We start from the raw sequence: 16,594 nt of genomic DNA on the forward strand, positions 1-16,594 counted from the left end.
CAGTTATGAAAACTTAGGACACTAAAGAGGCCTTTCTACTGACTCTGAAAAGCACCAAAAGAAATATGCCCAGGGTCCCTGTCATCTGTGTAAATGTGCCTTAGGCATGCTGCAAGGAGGCATGAGGACTGCCGATGTGGCCAGGGCAATAAATTGCAATGTCTGTACTGTGAGACGCCTAAGACAGCGCTACAGGAAGACAGGACGGACAGCTGATCGTTCCTCTGCAGTGGCAGACCACGTGTAACAACACCTGCGCAGGATCGGTACATCCGAACATCACACCTGCGGGACAGGTACAGGATGGCAACAACAACTGCCCGGGTTACACCAGGAACACACAATCCCTCCATCAGTGCTCAGACTGTCCGCAATAGGCTGAGAGAGGCTGGACTGAGGGCTTGTAGGCCTGTTGTAAGGCAGGTCCTCACCGGCAGGTAGCCTAGTGGTTAGAGCGTTGGACTAGTAACTGAAAGGTTGCAAGATCGAATCCCTGAGCTGACAAGGTAAAAATCTGTCGTTCTTCCCCTGAACAAGGCAGTTAACCCACTGTTCCTAGGCCGTCATTGAAAATAAGAAGTTGTTCTTAACTGACTTGCCTAGTTAAATAAAAAATGTTTTAAACATCACCGGCAACAACGTCGCCTATGGGCACAAACCCACCGTCGCTGGACCAGACAGGACTGGCAAAAAGTGCACTTCACTGACGAGTCGCGGTTTTGTCTCACCAGGGGTGATGGTCGGATTTGCGTTTATCATTGAAGGAATGAGCGTTACACCGAGGCCAGTGCTTTGGAGCGGGATCGATTTGGAGGTGGAGGGTCCGTCATGGTCTGGGGCGGTGTGTCACAGCATCATCGGACTGAGCTTGTTGTCATTGCAGGCAATCTCCACGCTGTACATTACAGGGAAGACATCCTCCTCCCTCATTTGGTAACCTTCCTGCAGGCTCATCCTGACATGACCCTCCAGCATGTCAATGCCACCAGCCGTTCTGCTCGTTCTGTGCGTGATTTCCTGCAAGACAGGAATGTCAGTGTTCTGCCATGGCGAAGAGCCCTGATCTCAATCCCATTGAGCACGTCTGGGACCTGATGGATTGGAGGGTGAGGGCTAGGGCCATTCCCCCCAGAAATGTCCGGGAACTTGCAGGTGCCTTGGTGTAAGAGTGGGGTAACATCTCACAGCAAGAACTGGCAAATCTGGTGCAGTCCATGAAGAGGAGATGCACTGCAGTACTTAATGCAGCTGGTGGCCACACCAGATACTGACTGTTACTTTTGATTTTGACCCCCCCCCCTTTGTTCAGGGACAGGTTTCTGTTAGTCACATGTCTGTGGAACTTGTTCAGTTTATGTCTCAGTTGTTGAATCTTGTTATGTTCATACAAATATTTACACATGTTAATTTTGCTGAAAATAAACACAGTTGACAGTGAGAGGACGTTTCTTTTTGTGCTGAGTTTAATTGTTCATGTATTATTTCAAGGACGTGAACACAGTGGATTATGTACATAGATTAAATTGTTCTTTACAGTGTTTGACAGGTTTTTTTCTTCTCCCTTACAGAATCCAGCCTGGTAGCCAGCAGTTTGTCCGGAAGCCCAAGTACTACCACACACAAACCACACACACCCAGACACATGTCCAGCATCAGCCTGACAGACCCATTCCCCTGACAGTGGGACACAACCCCATCCACGGTGAGTAGCCCACCTCCTTTACCCCATCCTGTTACTGTATTAACTTAACCTAAGCTCCATAAGAACTGGAAAAGAGCGCCACCATGTGGTAGTTTCCGAAAGAGGTGCTGTCCCAGGGTCCCGTTTAGAGGACAGAAATACAATCCACACTTTATTACCACACAGCAAACAGGAAGAGGAATAGAATCAGTGAAAGTGATAGTGGTTTTCTGTAGGACAGAAGGAACAGGGAATATATATATATTACAACAGCGTGGTAGCAGTGTTGGCTACACAGTAGTAATAGGAGTGATGCAATATATACAAAGCAGCAATGGCATAGCAATGGGCTAGCACATGATAGTAATGGCTATAGTAGTGTTAGCGGTGCTAGCATGGAAATATTATTGTCTGGTAATAAATATTCAGTAATACACAGGGGCTAGTAAGCTAACATGCTACAGAGTAGTAATGCAGGTGAACAGGCTACAAAAGACAACTGGTATCATGCTGTAGTATGGGCTATAATAGCAGAGGCAGTATAAAACAGGATGCAATTAGTGACTAGCATAGTATACAATATGTACAGTGGGAGCTAGCAGGGCTATAGGTAATAGCACACAGTAGTACAGTTGAAGTCGGAAGTTTACATACACTTGGAGTCATTAAAACTCGTTTTTCAACCACTCCACACATTTCTTGTTAACAAACTATAGTTTTGGTAAGTCGGTTAGGACATCTACTTTGTGCATGACATAAGTAATTTTTCCAACAATTGTTTACAGACAGATTATTTCACTTATAATTCACTGTGTCACAATTCCAGTGGGTCAGACGTTTACATACAGTAAGTTGACTGTGCCTTTAAACAGCTTGGGAAATTTCAGAAAATGATGTCATGACTTTAGAAGCTTCTGATAGGCTAATTGACATCATTTGAGTCAATTGGAGGTGTACCTGTGGATGTATTTCAAGACATACCTTCAAACTCAGTGCCTCTTTGCTTGACATCATCGGAAAATCAAAAGAAATCAGCAAAGACCTCTGGAGAAAATTGTAGACCTCCACAAGTCTGGTTAATCCTTGGGGGCAATTTCCAAACACCTGAAGGTACCACGTTCATCTGTACAAACAATAGTACGCAAGTATAAACACCATGGGACCATGCAGCCGTCATACCGCTCAGGAAGGAGACGCGTTCTGTCTCCTAGAGATGAACGTAATTTTGATGCGAAAAGTGCAAATCAATCCCAGAACAACAGCAAAGGACCTTGTGAAGATGCTGGAGGAAACAGGTACAAAAGTATCTATATCCACAGTAAAACAAGTCCTATATTGACATAACCTGAAAGGCCGCTCAGCAAGTGCGCATGGGGACAAAGATTGTACTTTTTGGAGAAATGTCCTCTGGTCTGATGAAACAAAAATAGAACTGGTGGGCCATAATGACTATTGTTATGTTTGGAGGAAAAAGTGGGATTCATGCAAGCTGAAGAACACCATCCCAACCGTGAAGCACGGGGTTGGCAGCATCATGTTGTGGGGGTGCTTTGCTGCAGGAGGGACTGGTGCACTTCACAAAATAGATGGAATCATGAGGCAGGAAAATTATGTGGATATATTGAAGCAACATCTCAAGACATTGGTCAGGAAGTTAAAGCTTGGTCGCAAATGGGTCTTCCAAATGGCCAATGACCCCAAGCATACTTCCAAAGTTATGGCAAAATGGCTTAAGGACAACAAAGTCAAGGTATTGGATTGGCCATCACAAAGCCCTGACCTCAAGCCTATAGAAAATATGTGGGCAGAACTGAAAAAGCATGTGCGAGCAAGGAGGCCTACAAACCTGATTCAGTTACAGGAGGAATGGGCCAAAATTCACCCAACTTATTGTGGGAAGCTTGTGGAAGGCTACCCAAAGTGTTTGACCCAAGTTAAACAATGTAAAGGCAATGCTACCAAATACTAATTGAGTGTATGTAAACTTCTGACCCACTGGGAATGTGATGGAAGAAATAAAAGCTGAAATAAATCATTCTCTCTGCTATTATTCTGACATTTTACATTCTTAAAATAAAGTGGTGATCCTAACTGACCTAAGACAGGGAATTTTTACTAGGATTAAATGTCAGGAATTGTGAAAAAAGTATTTGGATAAGGTGTATGTAAACTTCCGACTTCAACTGTATATAGGGCAGCAGCCTCTAAGGTGCAGGGTTAAGTATCCGGGTGGTAGCCGGCTAGTGATGGCTATTTAATAGTCTGATGGCCTTGAGATAGAAGCTGTTTTTCAGTCTCTATGGTCCCAGCTTTGATGCACCTTGGGCTCCCGAGTGTCGCAGCGGTCTAAAGCACTGCATCTCAGTACAGACACCCTGTTTCGAATCCAGGCTGTATCACAACCGGCCGTGATTGGTAGTCCCATAGGGTAGTGCACAATTGGCCCAGCATCGTCCGGGTTTGGCCGGTGTAGGCCGTCATTATAAATAATAATTTGTTCTTAATTGACTTGCCTAGTTAAATAAAGGTGGGGAAAAAATGAATATAGCGGGGTGAACAAGCAGTGGCTCGGGTGGTTGATGTCCTGGGTAATCCTTTTGGCCTTATTGTGACATCGGGTGCTGTAGCTGTCCTGGAGGGCAGGCAATCTGCCCCCAGTGATGCATTGGGCAGACTGCACCACCCTCTGGAGAGCCCTGCGGTTGTGGGCAGTGCAGTTGCTGTACTAGGCGGTGATACAGCTCGACTGGATGCTCTCAATTGTGCATCTGTAAAAGTTTCTGAGGGTCTTAGTGGCCAAGCCGAATTTCTTCAGCCTCCTGAGGTTGAAGAGGCTCTGTTGCGCCTTCTTCACCACACTGTTTGTGTGGGTGGACCATTTCAGATTGTCAGTGATGTGTACGCCGAGGAACTTGAAGCTTTCCATCGTCTCCACTGCGGTTCTGTCGATGTGGATAGGGGCGTGCTCACTCTGCTGTGTCCTGAAGTCCACGATCAGCACCTTCATTTTGTTTGACGTTTAGAGACAATTTTTTCCCAGGGCCCCACTGCCAGGGCCGTCACCTCCTCCCTGTTTCCGGTCTCGTCATTGTTGGTAGTCAGACCTACTACTGTTGTGTCGTCTGCAAACTTGATGATTGAGTTGGAGGCGTGCGTGGCCACGCAGTCATGGGTGAACAGGGAGTACAGGAGGGGGCGGAGCATGCAGCCTTGTGGGGCCCCTGTGTTGAGGATCAGCGAAGTTTAGGTGTTGTTTCCTACCTTCACCACCTGGAGGCGGCCCGTCAGGAAGTCCAGGACCCAGTTGCACAGGGCGGGGTTCAGAACCAGGGCACAACAGTAGTAGGTCTGACTACCAACAATGACGAGACCGCAAACAGGGAGGAGGTGAGGGCTTAATGATGAGCTTAGAGGGTACTATGGTGTTGAAGGCTAGCTATAGGGAATGAACATCATTCTTTTTTATTTATTTATCCCCAATTTTCTGGTATCCAATTGGTAGTTACAGTCTGTCTCATCGCTGCAACTCCCGTACGGACTCGGGAGAGGTGAAGTTCAAGAACCGTGCGTCCTCTGAAACACAACCCAACCAAGACACACCTCTTCTTGACACAATGCCCACTTAACCCGTAAGCCAGCCACACCAATGTGTCACTATTGGGGCGGTAAGCAAATTGAAGTGGGTCTAGGGTGTCAGGTAAGGTAGAGGTGATATGATCCTTAACTAGCCTCTCAAAGCACTTCATGATGACAGAAGTGAATGTCACGGGGCGATAGTCATTTAATTCAGTTACCTTTGATGGACATCTTGAAGCAAGTGGGAACAGCAGACTGGGATAGAGAGAGATTGAATATGTTCGTAAACACTCCAGCCAGCTGGTCTGCACATGCTTTGAATACGCGGCTAGGGATGCCGTCTGGGCCAGCAGCCTTGCGAGGGTTAATACACTTAAATATCTTACATCGGCCACAGAGAAGGAGAGCCCACAGTCCTTGGTAGCGGGCCGCGTCAGTGGCACTGTATTATTCTCAAAGCGGGCGAAGAAGGTGTTTAGGTTGTCTGGAAGCAAGATGTCGGTGTCCGCGACGTGGCTGGTTTTCCCTTTGTAGTCAGTGATTGTCTGTAGACCCTGCCACATACGTCGTGTGTCTGAGCCGTTGAATTGCAACTCCACTTTGTCTCTGTAGTGACGTTTTGCCTGTTTGATTGCCTTACTTAGGTAATAACTACACTGTCTTTATTCAACCATATTCCCAGTCACATTGCCATGGTTAAATTTTTTATTTTTTTATTTTTTATTTTACCGTTATTTTACCAGGTAAGTTGACTGAGAACACGTTCTCATTTGCAGCAACGACCTGGGGAATAGTTACAGGGGAGAGGAGGGGGATGAATGAGCCAATTGTAAACTGGGGATTATTAGGTGACCGTGATGGTAGAGGGCCAGATTGGGAATTTAGCCAGGACACCGGGGTTAACTCCCCTACTCTTACGATAAGTGCCATGGGATCTTTAATGACCTCAGAGAGTCANCAGATTGGGAATTTAGCCAGGACACCGGGGTTAACTCCCCTACTCTTACGATAAGTGCCATGGGATCTTTAATGACCTCAGAGAGTCAGGACACCCGTTTATCGTCCCATCCGAAAGACGGCACCCTACACAGAGCAGTGTCCCCAATCACTGCCCTGGGGCATTGGGATCTTTGTTTAGACCAGAGGAAAGAGTGCCTCCTACTGGCCCTCCAACACCACTTCCAGCAGCACCTGGTCTCCCATCCAGGGACTGACCAGGACCAACCCTGCTTAGCTTCAGAAGCAAGCCAGCAGTGGTATGCAGGGTGGTATGCTGCTGGCAAATGTGGTGGTTCGCGCTTTCAGTTTTGCACGAATGCTGCCATCTATCCACGGTTTCTGGTTTGGGTAGGTTTTAATAGCCACAGTGGGAATAACATCCCATATACACTTCCTGATGAACTCAGTTACCGTGTCTGTGTAAGCGTCAGTGTTATTCTCAGAGGCTACCCGGAACCTATCCTAGTCCGCGTGATCAAAACAATCCTGAAGCATGGATTCCAATTGGTCAGACCAGCGTTGAATAGACCTTAGCACGGGTACTTCCAATTTGAGTTTCTGCTTATGGGAAGGGAGGACCAAAATGGAATCGTAATCTGATTTGCCCGAAGGGAGGGCGGTGGAGGGCCTTGTAGGCATCTCGAAAAGGCGAGTAGCAGTGATCTAGTGCTTTTCCTAAGTGAGTACTACAGTCAATGTGTTGATAGAACTTCGGTAGCGTTTTCCTCAAATTTGCTTTGTTAAAATCCCCAGCTACAATAAATGCGGCCTTTATCTCATGGCCTGAACATAAAGGTATACAGAACTATGCCAAAGGGGCAGAGTGTGTGAAGTATGTGACATGGGAGACAATCCTGACGTATACACAAGGAATGTAAGCATATACTAACAAAGCAATAGCAACCTATAACAGATCAAATATACACATGAATCATAACAAAGTTCTCTTTCATGTTCAGTGATGCACCTCAGGAGGCTGAAGAAATTTGACTCGGCCCCTAAAACCCTCACAAACTTCTACAGATGCACCATTGAGAGCATCCTGTCGGGCTGTATCACCGCCTGGTACGGCAATTGCACTGTCTGAAACCGCAGGGCTCTCCAGAGAGTGGTGCGGTCAGCACAGTACATCACCAGGGGCACACTGCCTGCCCTCTAGGACTTCAGCCACCCAAGCCACGGCCTGTTCACCCCGCTACCATCTAGAAGGCATAGACCGTACAGGTGCATTAAAGTTGGGACTGAGAGACTGATAAACAGCTTCTATCTCCAGGCCATCAGACTGTTAAACAGTCACCACTAGCCGGCCTCTGCCCAGTACCCTGCCCTGAAACTTGGTCACTGTTCTAGTCATTGAACACTGGTCACTTTAATAATGTTTACATACTGTTTCACCCACTTTATATGTATATACTGTATTTTAGTCATTCCTCATCCTATATAACTTATTATTTTTTTTCTGGATTATGTGTGTATTCAAAAAATGTGCTAGGTATTACTGCACTGTTGGAGCTAGAGACACAAGCATTTTGCTGCACCTGCGATAACGTCTGCAAATTTGTGTACACAACCAATAAACTTGGATTTGATTGGAGGGAAGGCTTGTCCCTTAAGGAACGTCCAGTTATGAGTTGTAGTGGAGGACAGTAGTTTACAGCGACCTTCTTAACCCTGCCCTCCTGGAAGCAACTAAAGGACAAGCAGGAATGGGTGTCTATTACCACCAGCAGGGAGAGCCAGTGATTGGCTGGCCCTGGTCAGCTGACTGATTTCCCTGGCAAACTGGTCCCTAACACATAGGTGTGAAGTGCCCTATGCCACTGAGAAGGGCTGATGGATTCCTACCTCATCAGTAAAAGGCTACAAAGTTTGTGTCTCTCACAGGCCCAGTGAGAGGGTTAAAGAGAGAAGGTTTTTAACAGGAAGGTTAGCTACTGTACTGTACTGACAGATGGCTTTATTGAAGCTCTAACCACAGATGTATGGAATTTAAGTCTTTGGAAGCTTTGGATGTGCACCTGAAACACCAGGTGACTTTATGATGTGCAAAATAAGCTAAGAAACAGTCATCTTTACTCATAGGGCAGCACTATATTGTCACAAACCTCTGCTCTTAAATCAGCTAGTATTCACGAAGTGATGATTTTGTGAGTCTGAGGCCTTTCCTGCATTTTGCCAACCATTGGTTCTGTGGCGGTAAGCAAAGTCCTCAAACACTTTAAAGATGTTATTTCACAAATTAATTATATTTTTTATTAAAAGTGTCGTCGGCTCGGTTTTAAAATTCCTGAGCTCTCCCAGGCACAGCTTTGCTGGCACGGGGCAGAGACTGGGGACGACTGAACCCGAGGTTTGGAAAATTCCGTGACAGGGTGACAGTCTCTCTCTCTCTCTCTCCCTCTCTCTCTCTCTCTCCCTCTCTCTCTCTCTCTCTCTCTCTCTCTCTCTTTACTCTTTGAGCAGACCGCACGACACCAGCTAGTGTCAGCAGATCCAGCTGAGCCAATTACACTGGCCTGTTTGTTATTTCAGGGCTGGAGATTTATCGGGCCAACCATTAATCACTGCCAAACGGACACTGTAGTGACGCTTTAGTTAGGTCAGCCTGTCATTATTTTAGCATGGGGTTTGGGCGGCTCCCATTTCTCACGTTACGGGAGCCAGTGCGATTTCAGCGCTATGCAGTAGCCCGCTCTCCCTCTGTGGAATGGGTTCCTGCTGTACTCTGTGTCAACAGAGTCATATAAAAACACACATAGCCTAATTGGGGAGTTCGGGGGTAGGGGCTGGGGGATAGGGTGTTGCCAGTAGGGAGGGGGAGGGGTTGCACTGATGGTATCCCAATCACTGTGTGGAAGGTGCATTCAAGTTTATATGCTCTTTATTTAGTTAGATAAAATATCTGCCAATTTGAGAAAATGATATGCTATGGTTGAATTATAAAGCCAGATTGTTTATGGTAATTGGAGATTTAATTTATGGCGAGGAAAATAACATCAAATCATCAATCAAATCACATTTTATTTGTCACGTGCCAAATACAACAGGTGTAGAACAATGCAGTTTTAAGAAAAATAAGTGTTAAGTATTTACAAAAATAAACTGAAGTAAAAAAAAAAAAAAAACAAAAAAAAAAAAGAACAAAAGAGAAATATAACAAATAATTAAAGAGCAACAATAAAATAACAGTAATGAGGCTATATACAAGTGGTACCGGTACAGAGTCAATGTGCGGGGGCACATGTTAGTCGAGGTAATTAAGGTAATATGTACATGTAGGTAAAGTGACTATGCATCGATAATAAACAGTGTAGCAGCAGTATAAAATGGGGGGGGAGTCAATTCAAATAGTTCGGGTAGCCATTTGATTAGCTGTTCAGGAGTCTTATCGATTGGGGGAGAAGCTGTTAAGAAGCCTTTTGGACCTAGACTTGGCGCTCCGGTACCGCTTGCCGTGCGGAAGCAGAGAGTGGCTGGAGTGACTAGGGTGGCTAGAGTCTTTGGCAATTTTTAGGGCCTTCCTCTGACACTGCCTGGTATAGAGGTCCTGGATGGCAGGAAGCTTGGCCCCAGTGATGTACTGGTCTGAGGCCAAGCAGTTTCCATACCAGGCGGTGATGCAACCAGTCAGGATGCTCCCGATGGTGCAGCTGAAGAGCTTTTTGAGGATCTGAGGACCCATGCCACATCTTTTCAGTCTCCTGAATAGGCATAGTCGTGCCCTCTTCATGACTGTCTTAGTGTGTTTGTACCCTGATAGTTTATTGGGGATGTGGACAACCTGCTCCACTACACTGTCCTGATATCCAGAAGCTCTTTTCGGTCATAAGAGACGGTGACAGAAACATTATGTACAAAATAAGTTACAAATAATGCGAAAAAACACACACAACAGCGCAATTGATTAGGAGCCCATAAAACTGCAGCCATCTGCTCCGGCGCCATTGAAACATTTAAGATGGTATGTTAGTCTTTAGATGGGATCTATATATAAACATCTGTCACATTGTCAGCTGCCTCTAGTCAGATAAGTCTTTGCATGGTAAATACATTGTCTTACTCATCAGTTATTTCATCTAAATGGATAAAAGGCAGCAATTGTTCCTTATGGGCATAAACAGTACACACACTCACACACACACACACTCACGTCTGCTGTAACTGGAGCTTGAAGTTGGGCAGCAATGGGATTTTTTCAAATTGCAGCCCCAGCGGTAATGGCATAAAGAGTTAAGCATTGCCTGCTGCTCGGCTCTGTCTAAAATGAATTATTAGCCTCATTTTCAGTGGGCAATTTCAGATAAAGGAAGGGAGTGGGAGAGAAAATTGAATGACAGAGCAAGGTGATACACTGTGTCATCCAACAGAGAACCCCTCAATTGCTGAAACAACAAGTGTGACAGACTGATATGAATGGGAGAGGCCATCTCCAGTGTGCTGAGCTGTTGAATAGCTGTTATCTGCTCCTCTTAAAGCCCCCCACTGAATAGCCTTGCGGCCCCTTCATGGAAGACACATTATCTTCCATTCACACTTTACGATGTGGCCGAACAGTCAAATGGCTTTTGAAAGTGAGATACATGAATAGTGCATGGCTTGTGGTTGGAAGTGTAGTGGCTTGGAGGATTTCATGATGATTTCCCGTCTCATGGTATGTATTTAAGGTTATACTGTACATCTGATATGATGTACACCTAGAGGTATACTCTCTACTGTGTTGGCAGAGGATATACATATTTTAACCTCCTGTTAGACTTCCCAGGGGACGTCTGCTTAGGTAAGTAAGTCATTTGCTGACCTGAAAGTGAATGGCTCCATGGCCGTCTACCCAGACAGTCTCTGTGCTATAAATGGAGCAGTCTGCAGACACAACAGCTTCCGCTGGTCTCTGTGAGTCTGTCTGCGTCTTCCTCCCTCTCCCCTCTGGGGCCCGTGTGGCTCCTCAGCCAGCCCCAGCCTGGCCACAGAGCTACAAATAACCTCAGTCCACTCTCATACAGCTCCAGTGTGGGACCATCAGGGATATGTCCAGACATCAGAGAGAAGAGAGAGCGAAACGTAGATGGTGAGGAGGGGAGACGGAAAGATGGGACGAGAGGGGAAATACAGTAGCGATGCGAAGTTCGGCTCTTTTTACTGACTCAGATTTTTTCAACTCTTTCTGTTAAAAAAATTAATACTTTGACTAATTTCTTTAATTTGGTTTAGTAATGCCCAGAGGAAGCAGGACCCCATACTGATGAACAAGAAAGAGTCATGATTCTACAAGCCTCTCGTTCACTATAGGGGCTGTCATTTGTGACTGAGACTTTTAAAAGTGTGATTCAAACAATGTACAGTTTTGATTGGTAGGCATAAAAATGATTGATTCTTTAACTTTGAAACGATGTCTTTGGGGCCGCAACTGGACTACATTGTGGACTAGTCATGGCAGAACACAATGCTTGACTGCAGCGAGGGAGATAAGCACAATATCATTTGCAGCCCCTTAAACGATTAGTTCTCGAGTTTGAGTTTGTTGAGCTGTACATCAATAACATTCAATAATCAATGAATTGCATTCATTCTTGCACCATGCGATCAATGATCAGTTCGAACATGTCTTTTTCTGCTGCCTGCAGCATTAGTTGCTTGGAGCACGTATCCAGAGCCGCTAAGCCGGAGGAGGGCGTATTAATCCCAGGTCAAACGAACAAGTGAAATGAGCGAATCATGACTCTTGAGTCAGTAAAAAGAGTCATTCAAAAATAATGAGTTGTTCACAAACTGCACATCTCTAAGACACAGTAGAGGTCTTAAAAGGGAAAGGAATGCACCTGTACAAGGGCACAATATAACCCCTGCCCCCTGCCCCCTGCCCCCTGCCCCCTGCCCCTGCCTCCCACCCATTAAAAAAGAGTCAAGGCACAAAAAGCTTTACTCCATCTTGCGAAACACTTACAGTAGATACCTGCCTATGTCAATGAATGGCGCCTCAGGCCTTCAGCTCCAAATTGGTAGGGATGTCACTGTTGGCTTTAGCCGGTGGGTGGTGTTGGTGTGCTACCTGACTGTTGGAGTAGCAGACAGGGCAGAATGTTTGTGCTCCTAAATCGCTGGTCCTGCAGCCTTCCTGTCAGCCCTGTCCCACCCAAAGACAGACTGTCAGCAGCTAGCTATGGTGCCTTGTCTGGGAAAGCCATTCTCCCCGCCGGCCGCTGTCCCTCAGCTCTCCCACACAGACAGACAAACTACGCTCCCGCTCTAAGCTGTAGATCGCCGCGTTGGAAGGCTACATGTTTGGCTTCAAAGACTGCTGTCTTCGACCCCATACAGGGAAACATTGGACCCGTAGAGGTCCACCGGGGGAGCTCAAAGAAGACCATATTTTTTTCTTGCAGACTCGCTTTCTCCCCCCCCCCCCCCCCCCACATCCCTCCAGTCTAGCCTACCCTGTGTGTTCTCAGCCCCTTCCTCTTGCGTCCCCTGCGTCTTCCATGCTGTTGATGTCTGCGTTCTGTCTGAGACGCCCTCCAGCTTCTCTCTCCATATGCTCCACAGAGCCGCTCCACAGAGCTGGCGAAGTGTACCGTGCCGTGCGAAGGATCTGCTAACGTACACTTATGGAGGCAGAAGAGGGATAGAGGGATGAAGACGGACATGTTTTATCCACTGTTGAGGCCAGGGACTCCAAGCTGTGTCAGAGTAGTTAAGGCATGTGTTGAACATGTTGTGGGGGGGGGGGGGGGGGGGGGGGTGCTGTCAGACAACAGCAGGGCCTTCTATAGATCTCTATGTGCTAGGGAATGTGATCTGTTTCCAAGGCTTCTCCTGTCTATACATCTCTATACCCCCTGTCAGCGGTGACACCCAGGCCTTCTCTGAATGAACGTGGTTGTGGTAGTAGCTTAATGACCCAGAAACCACAGAAAGTCAAGAGCTACAAACTACTGGGAGGTAACGGCCAAATGAATGCTCAGCCCCCAGATAGAAACCAGTACGTTTTTGGGTCACGGTGCGATGAGGGGATGGAGGCAAACCGGCGTAATACAGTGAACGCTAGAGTGCAGAGAGACTGAGCGACGTGAGAGGCGATGTCTAAAAAGGGACACTCCGCTGGCCGAACTCTGCGTAGTCTGGAGCGATGGCGCAGTATAGCAGACACAGAAAGCCCTGGTGTGACACGGGGGAGTATACTGTAGGTAAAGAACGCAGGACCTTTCAGTAGGCAGCGGCAGTTTGATGGAGAGGTTGACGGTTTTCATGTGTAGGACCGAGACCAGGAGCCAGAGGCTGAGTGGAGCCTGATGTCTACAGGGTCTTAAAGGAGCAGAGAAGGTTGTTAAAGCAGACCTTTCCCCCATCAGCTCTCCCATGCCAGCATCAGTCAGAGCAATGCTCCTTCCTACATGGGAATGGCGCTCCGTCCTTCTACTTGGAAATGACATTTGGCAAAATAGACTTTCTAAACTCGTCTTTTAAATACTATGTCTATTATGTATATAATACAGTTGGCTCACGTTTAAAACCAACTGTCTATTAGTCCTTGGCTTTTGACTACATCATATTAGTTCCCCTTTATGTCGACATCTTTTTTTTCTTCATCTTATAGCAAATATTTAGGCAGCCCAAAAGCCTGTAATCCAGTGGTTTTGCCTGCTTTCTGGTTTAGAGAAAAAGCCCTCTCTCCCCTTGGCCATGCTCCCTGCATCTCTGCTCTGTCTGGTGTGAACAGCTGACAGCCGCAGACGAAATGTTGAGCTCAGGAGTCTGGGGTTTTGGGGAAGTTTGGATGGGGGGGGGGGGGCATGCAGAAGTTAAGACAGGACGTAGAGCGAGACGTTGGTGATGGGAAAAGGAAGATGTGAATGGGAGAGAAAAAGGAAGGGGAGCTGAGGAACTTTCTATAAAGACTTGTGTCACTGAATGCAGAAAAGTAGAAGGGGAAAGGTTGGAGGAGGGTAGTCTGGGAAGGGATGCGGTAGACCTCGTACAGATGTTTGTGATCAATACTCTTCTCTCTGTCTCGCTAGTCTCCTTCTCTCTCTCTCTCTCTCCCTCCCTCTCTCTTTCTCTGTCTGTCTGATATGAGGGCTGGGTTTGGTGGTGAGGGAGGGGAGAGGATAGGCGAATGGGTGGACGGGCAGCCTGGTAGTTTCTATCTCAGTGCAGTGGGTAGCCTGTGACTTCATCCTAAAGTGCAGAGAGGGAGAGAGAGAGGAGGTGATCTTAGGAAGAGACACAGCAAAGCATTTTGGGAGAACTTTCTTTCAGACAGAGGTGCCAAAGTCCTAGAACATTTGCTAGGTGGGAGACAGGAAAGAAAGGGAGGGAGAAAGTGAGAGAGAGAAATAAGAAGAGGGAGGGGGGAAGGCAGAGAAACCAGGGCCGACTACACTGCCATGCCCACTCGTTGTCCGTCTTGGAATAAAGCATGGCATTGTGATCTGCCAATACCCACCTCTCAGGCAACTTGACTTTTGATGAAGAATTGGAGTGCATCCCAGAGTTTTGTTTGCTGAGCTCTCTCCCTCTGTTTTTTCTCTTTCCCTCCTCATGTTTCAGAGACGCCACCGGATTTAGAAGCAGTGGGAGCGAGAGAGAGAGGGAATGAAAGAGAAAGATAAAAGGGGAAAAGAGAGACACAACAGGGGTATATGTGAATAGAGAGGACAACAGTCCTTTCAGTTATTGTTTTGACTGAACTCTTTGTTCGTGATCGTCTGTGACAGGCCACTCAAGGTGTTACTAACTAACCAATGGATACAAGACTGACTAGACTCTCCCTCCCTTCCCTCTTCTTTCTGATGGTGTGCTGTGCGTCCCGACTGGCAGTGGGGAACCACACGGGACGGATCAAGGTGGTCTTCACTCCCACCATCTGCAAAGTGACCTGCACAGGGGGGCGGTGCCAGAACAACTGTGAGCTGGGCAACACCACCACCATCGTCAGTGAGAACGGCCATGCCGCGGACACCCTCACTGCCCCCAACTTCAGAGTAGGTGAGTGATCTCTGGTCCAACTTATCATCACCCCTCCCCATCTGCTTCCGTCCTGTGTTCATCCAATGTGGTCGCTGTCTTGTCTGGTGCTTAATGCGGTAGAAAGCATCCGGCTTCAGGGTGGTTTATTATGTTGTGTGTGTTGGTGCGTGTGCGCACGATCTGCGTTCTGTATGAGGGGTTAAACTATTTTGATGATTGATGTTAACATTATGTGCCGACACTGTATTTTCCTGCATAAACGTGTAGTATCTGATTTACATGCTATATACCAGGGATTATCAACTGGATTCAGCCGCAGGGAGCCAGAATATAATCACAAATCATCTGTAGACTGCAAATTGACCGCAAGAAGCCCAAACAGATATCAAATTTGACTAAAACATAATAATTTCAAACCTTGCTTACATTTTCATACGAACTCTATTATCCGTGGGAATACTTGGAAACAGATTTCCAAAATGTAAATCACTTGGAGATGATATCCTGGTGTTTTTACAGTATTTGATGTCCAACAATGAAAATTATAAATAATAAAAAAATATATTTTTATAAAACAGTTTTGCTCAGAAAACTTGGGGGGGCCAAATAAAACCATTCGCGGACCAAATTGGGCCCGCGGGCTGCCAGTTGGGGAACCCTGCTATACGCAAAACAGAATATCAAAGTGACTGTTCCAATACAGGAGCACAAAAGGTGGGCGTTCCTTAATGTGTTGCACAGACCCTGAAAAAGTCTAGTATGTTAATCTGTTTCAATCCTTATACGGAGCTCACCACTGTATGTTGCCTCTTGCTCTTGACACAGGCATGTGGGAAAACCCAAAGAAAACTAATTCCTGTCTGACTCAGCAGCAAACACAGATAGGAGAGCGCTCGCTCTGCTTCTGTGACTTTAATAATGTTTACATACTGCTTTACTCATCTGATATGTATATACTGTATTCTATTCTACTGTATTTTAGTCAATGCCACTCCGACATTGATCGTCCTAATATTTATATATTTCTTAACTCCATTCTTTTACTTTTAGATGTGTGTGTATTGTTGTTCATTGTTAGATACTACTACACTGTTGGAGCTAGGAACACAAGCATTTCGCTACATCCGCAACATCTGCTAAATATGTGTACGTGACCAATACCAATTGATTTGTTACTCATTTTGTGGTTCAAGATACTTACTTTAATCATCACTAAATGCCTATATCATGTTGTAAAGTGCATGCAAATGTAGCAGCATAACTTGCCTTTTCCTGCACTTTGTGCAGATCTGCAGTCTAGAGCGTTGCTCTGTCCGTGTGACTGTCTCTTTAAATGAGAGCACCTGGCGTAGTATCAGCCTAATGTACCCGTCG

General features: G+C 46.3%; 1 protein-coding gene across 1 annotated transcript in view; it reads left to right on the forward strand.

Annotated features, from left to right (window-relative positions):
* LOC111977916 (latent-transforming growth factor beta-binding protein 1-like) overlaps positions 1 to 16,594 on the forward strand; it is a 129,966-nt gene that overhangs the window by 32,310 nt on the left and 81,062 nt on the right. The window contains 2 exon segments of the mRNA XM_070448489.1: positions 1,569 to 1,702; positions 15,071 to 15,238. Coding sequence (XP_070304590.1) covers positions 1,569 to 1,702; positions 15,071 to 15,238 — 302 coding nt within the window.

Source organism: Salvelinus sp. IW2-2015, linkage group LG18, assembly GCF_002910315.2.
Source record: "Salvelinus sp. IW2-2015 linkage group LG18, ASM291031v2, whole genome shotgun sequence".
NCBI classification, from domain to species: domain Eukaryota; kingdom Metazoa; phylum Chordata; class Actinopteri; order Salmoniformes; family Salmonidae; genus Salvelinus; species Salvelinus sp. IW2-2015.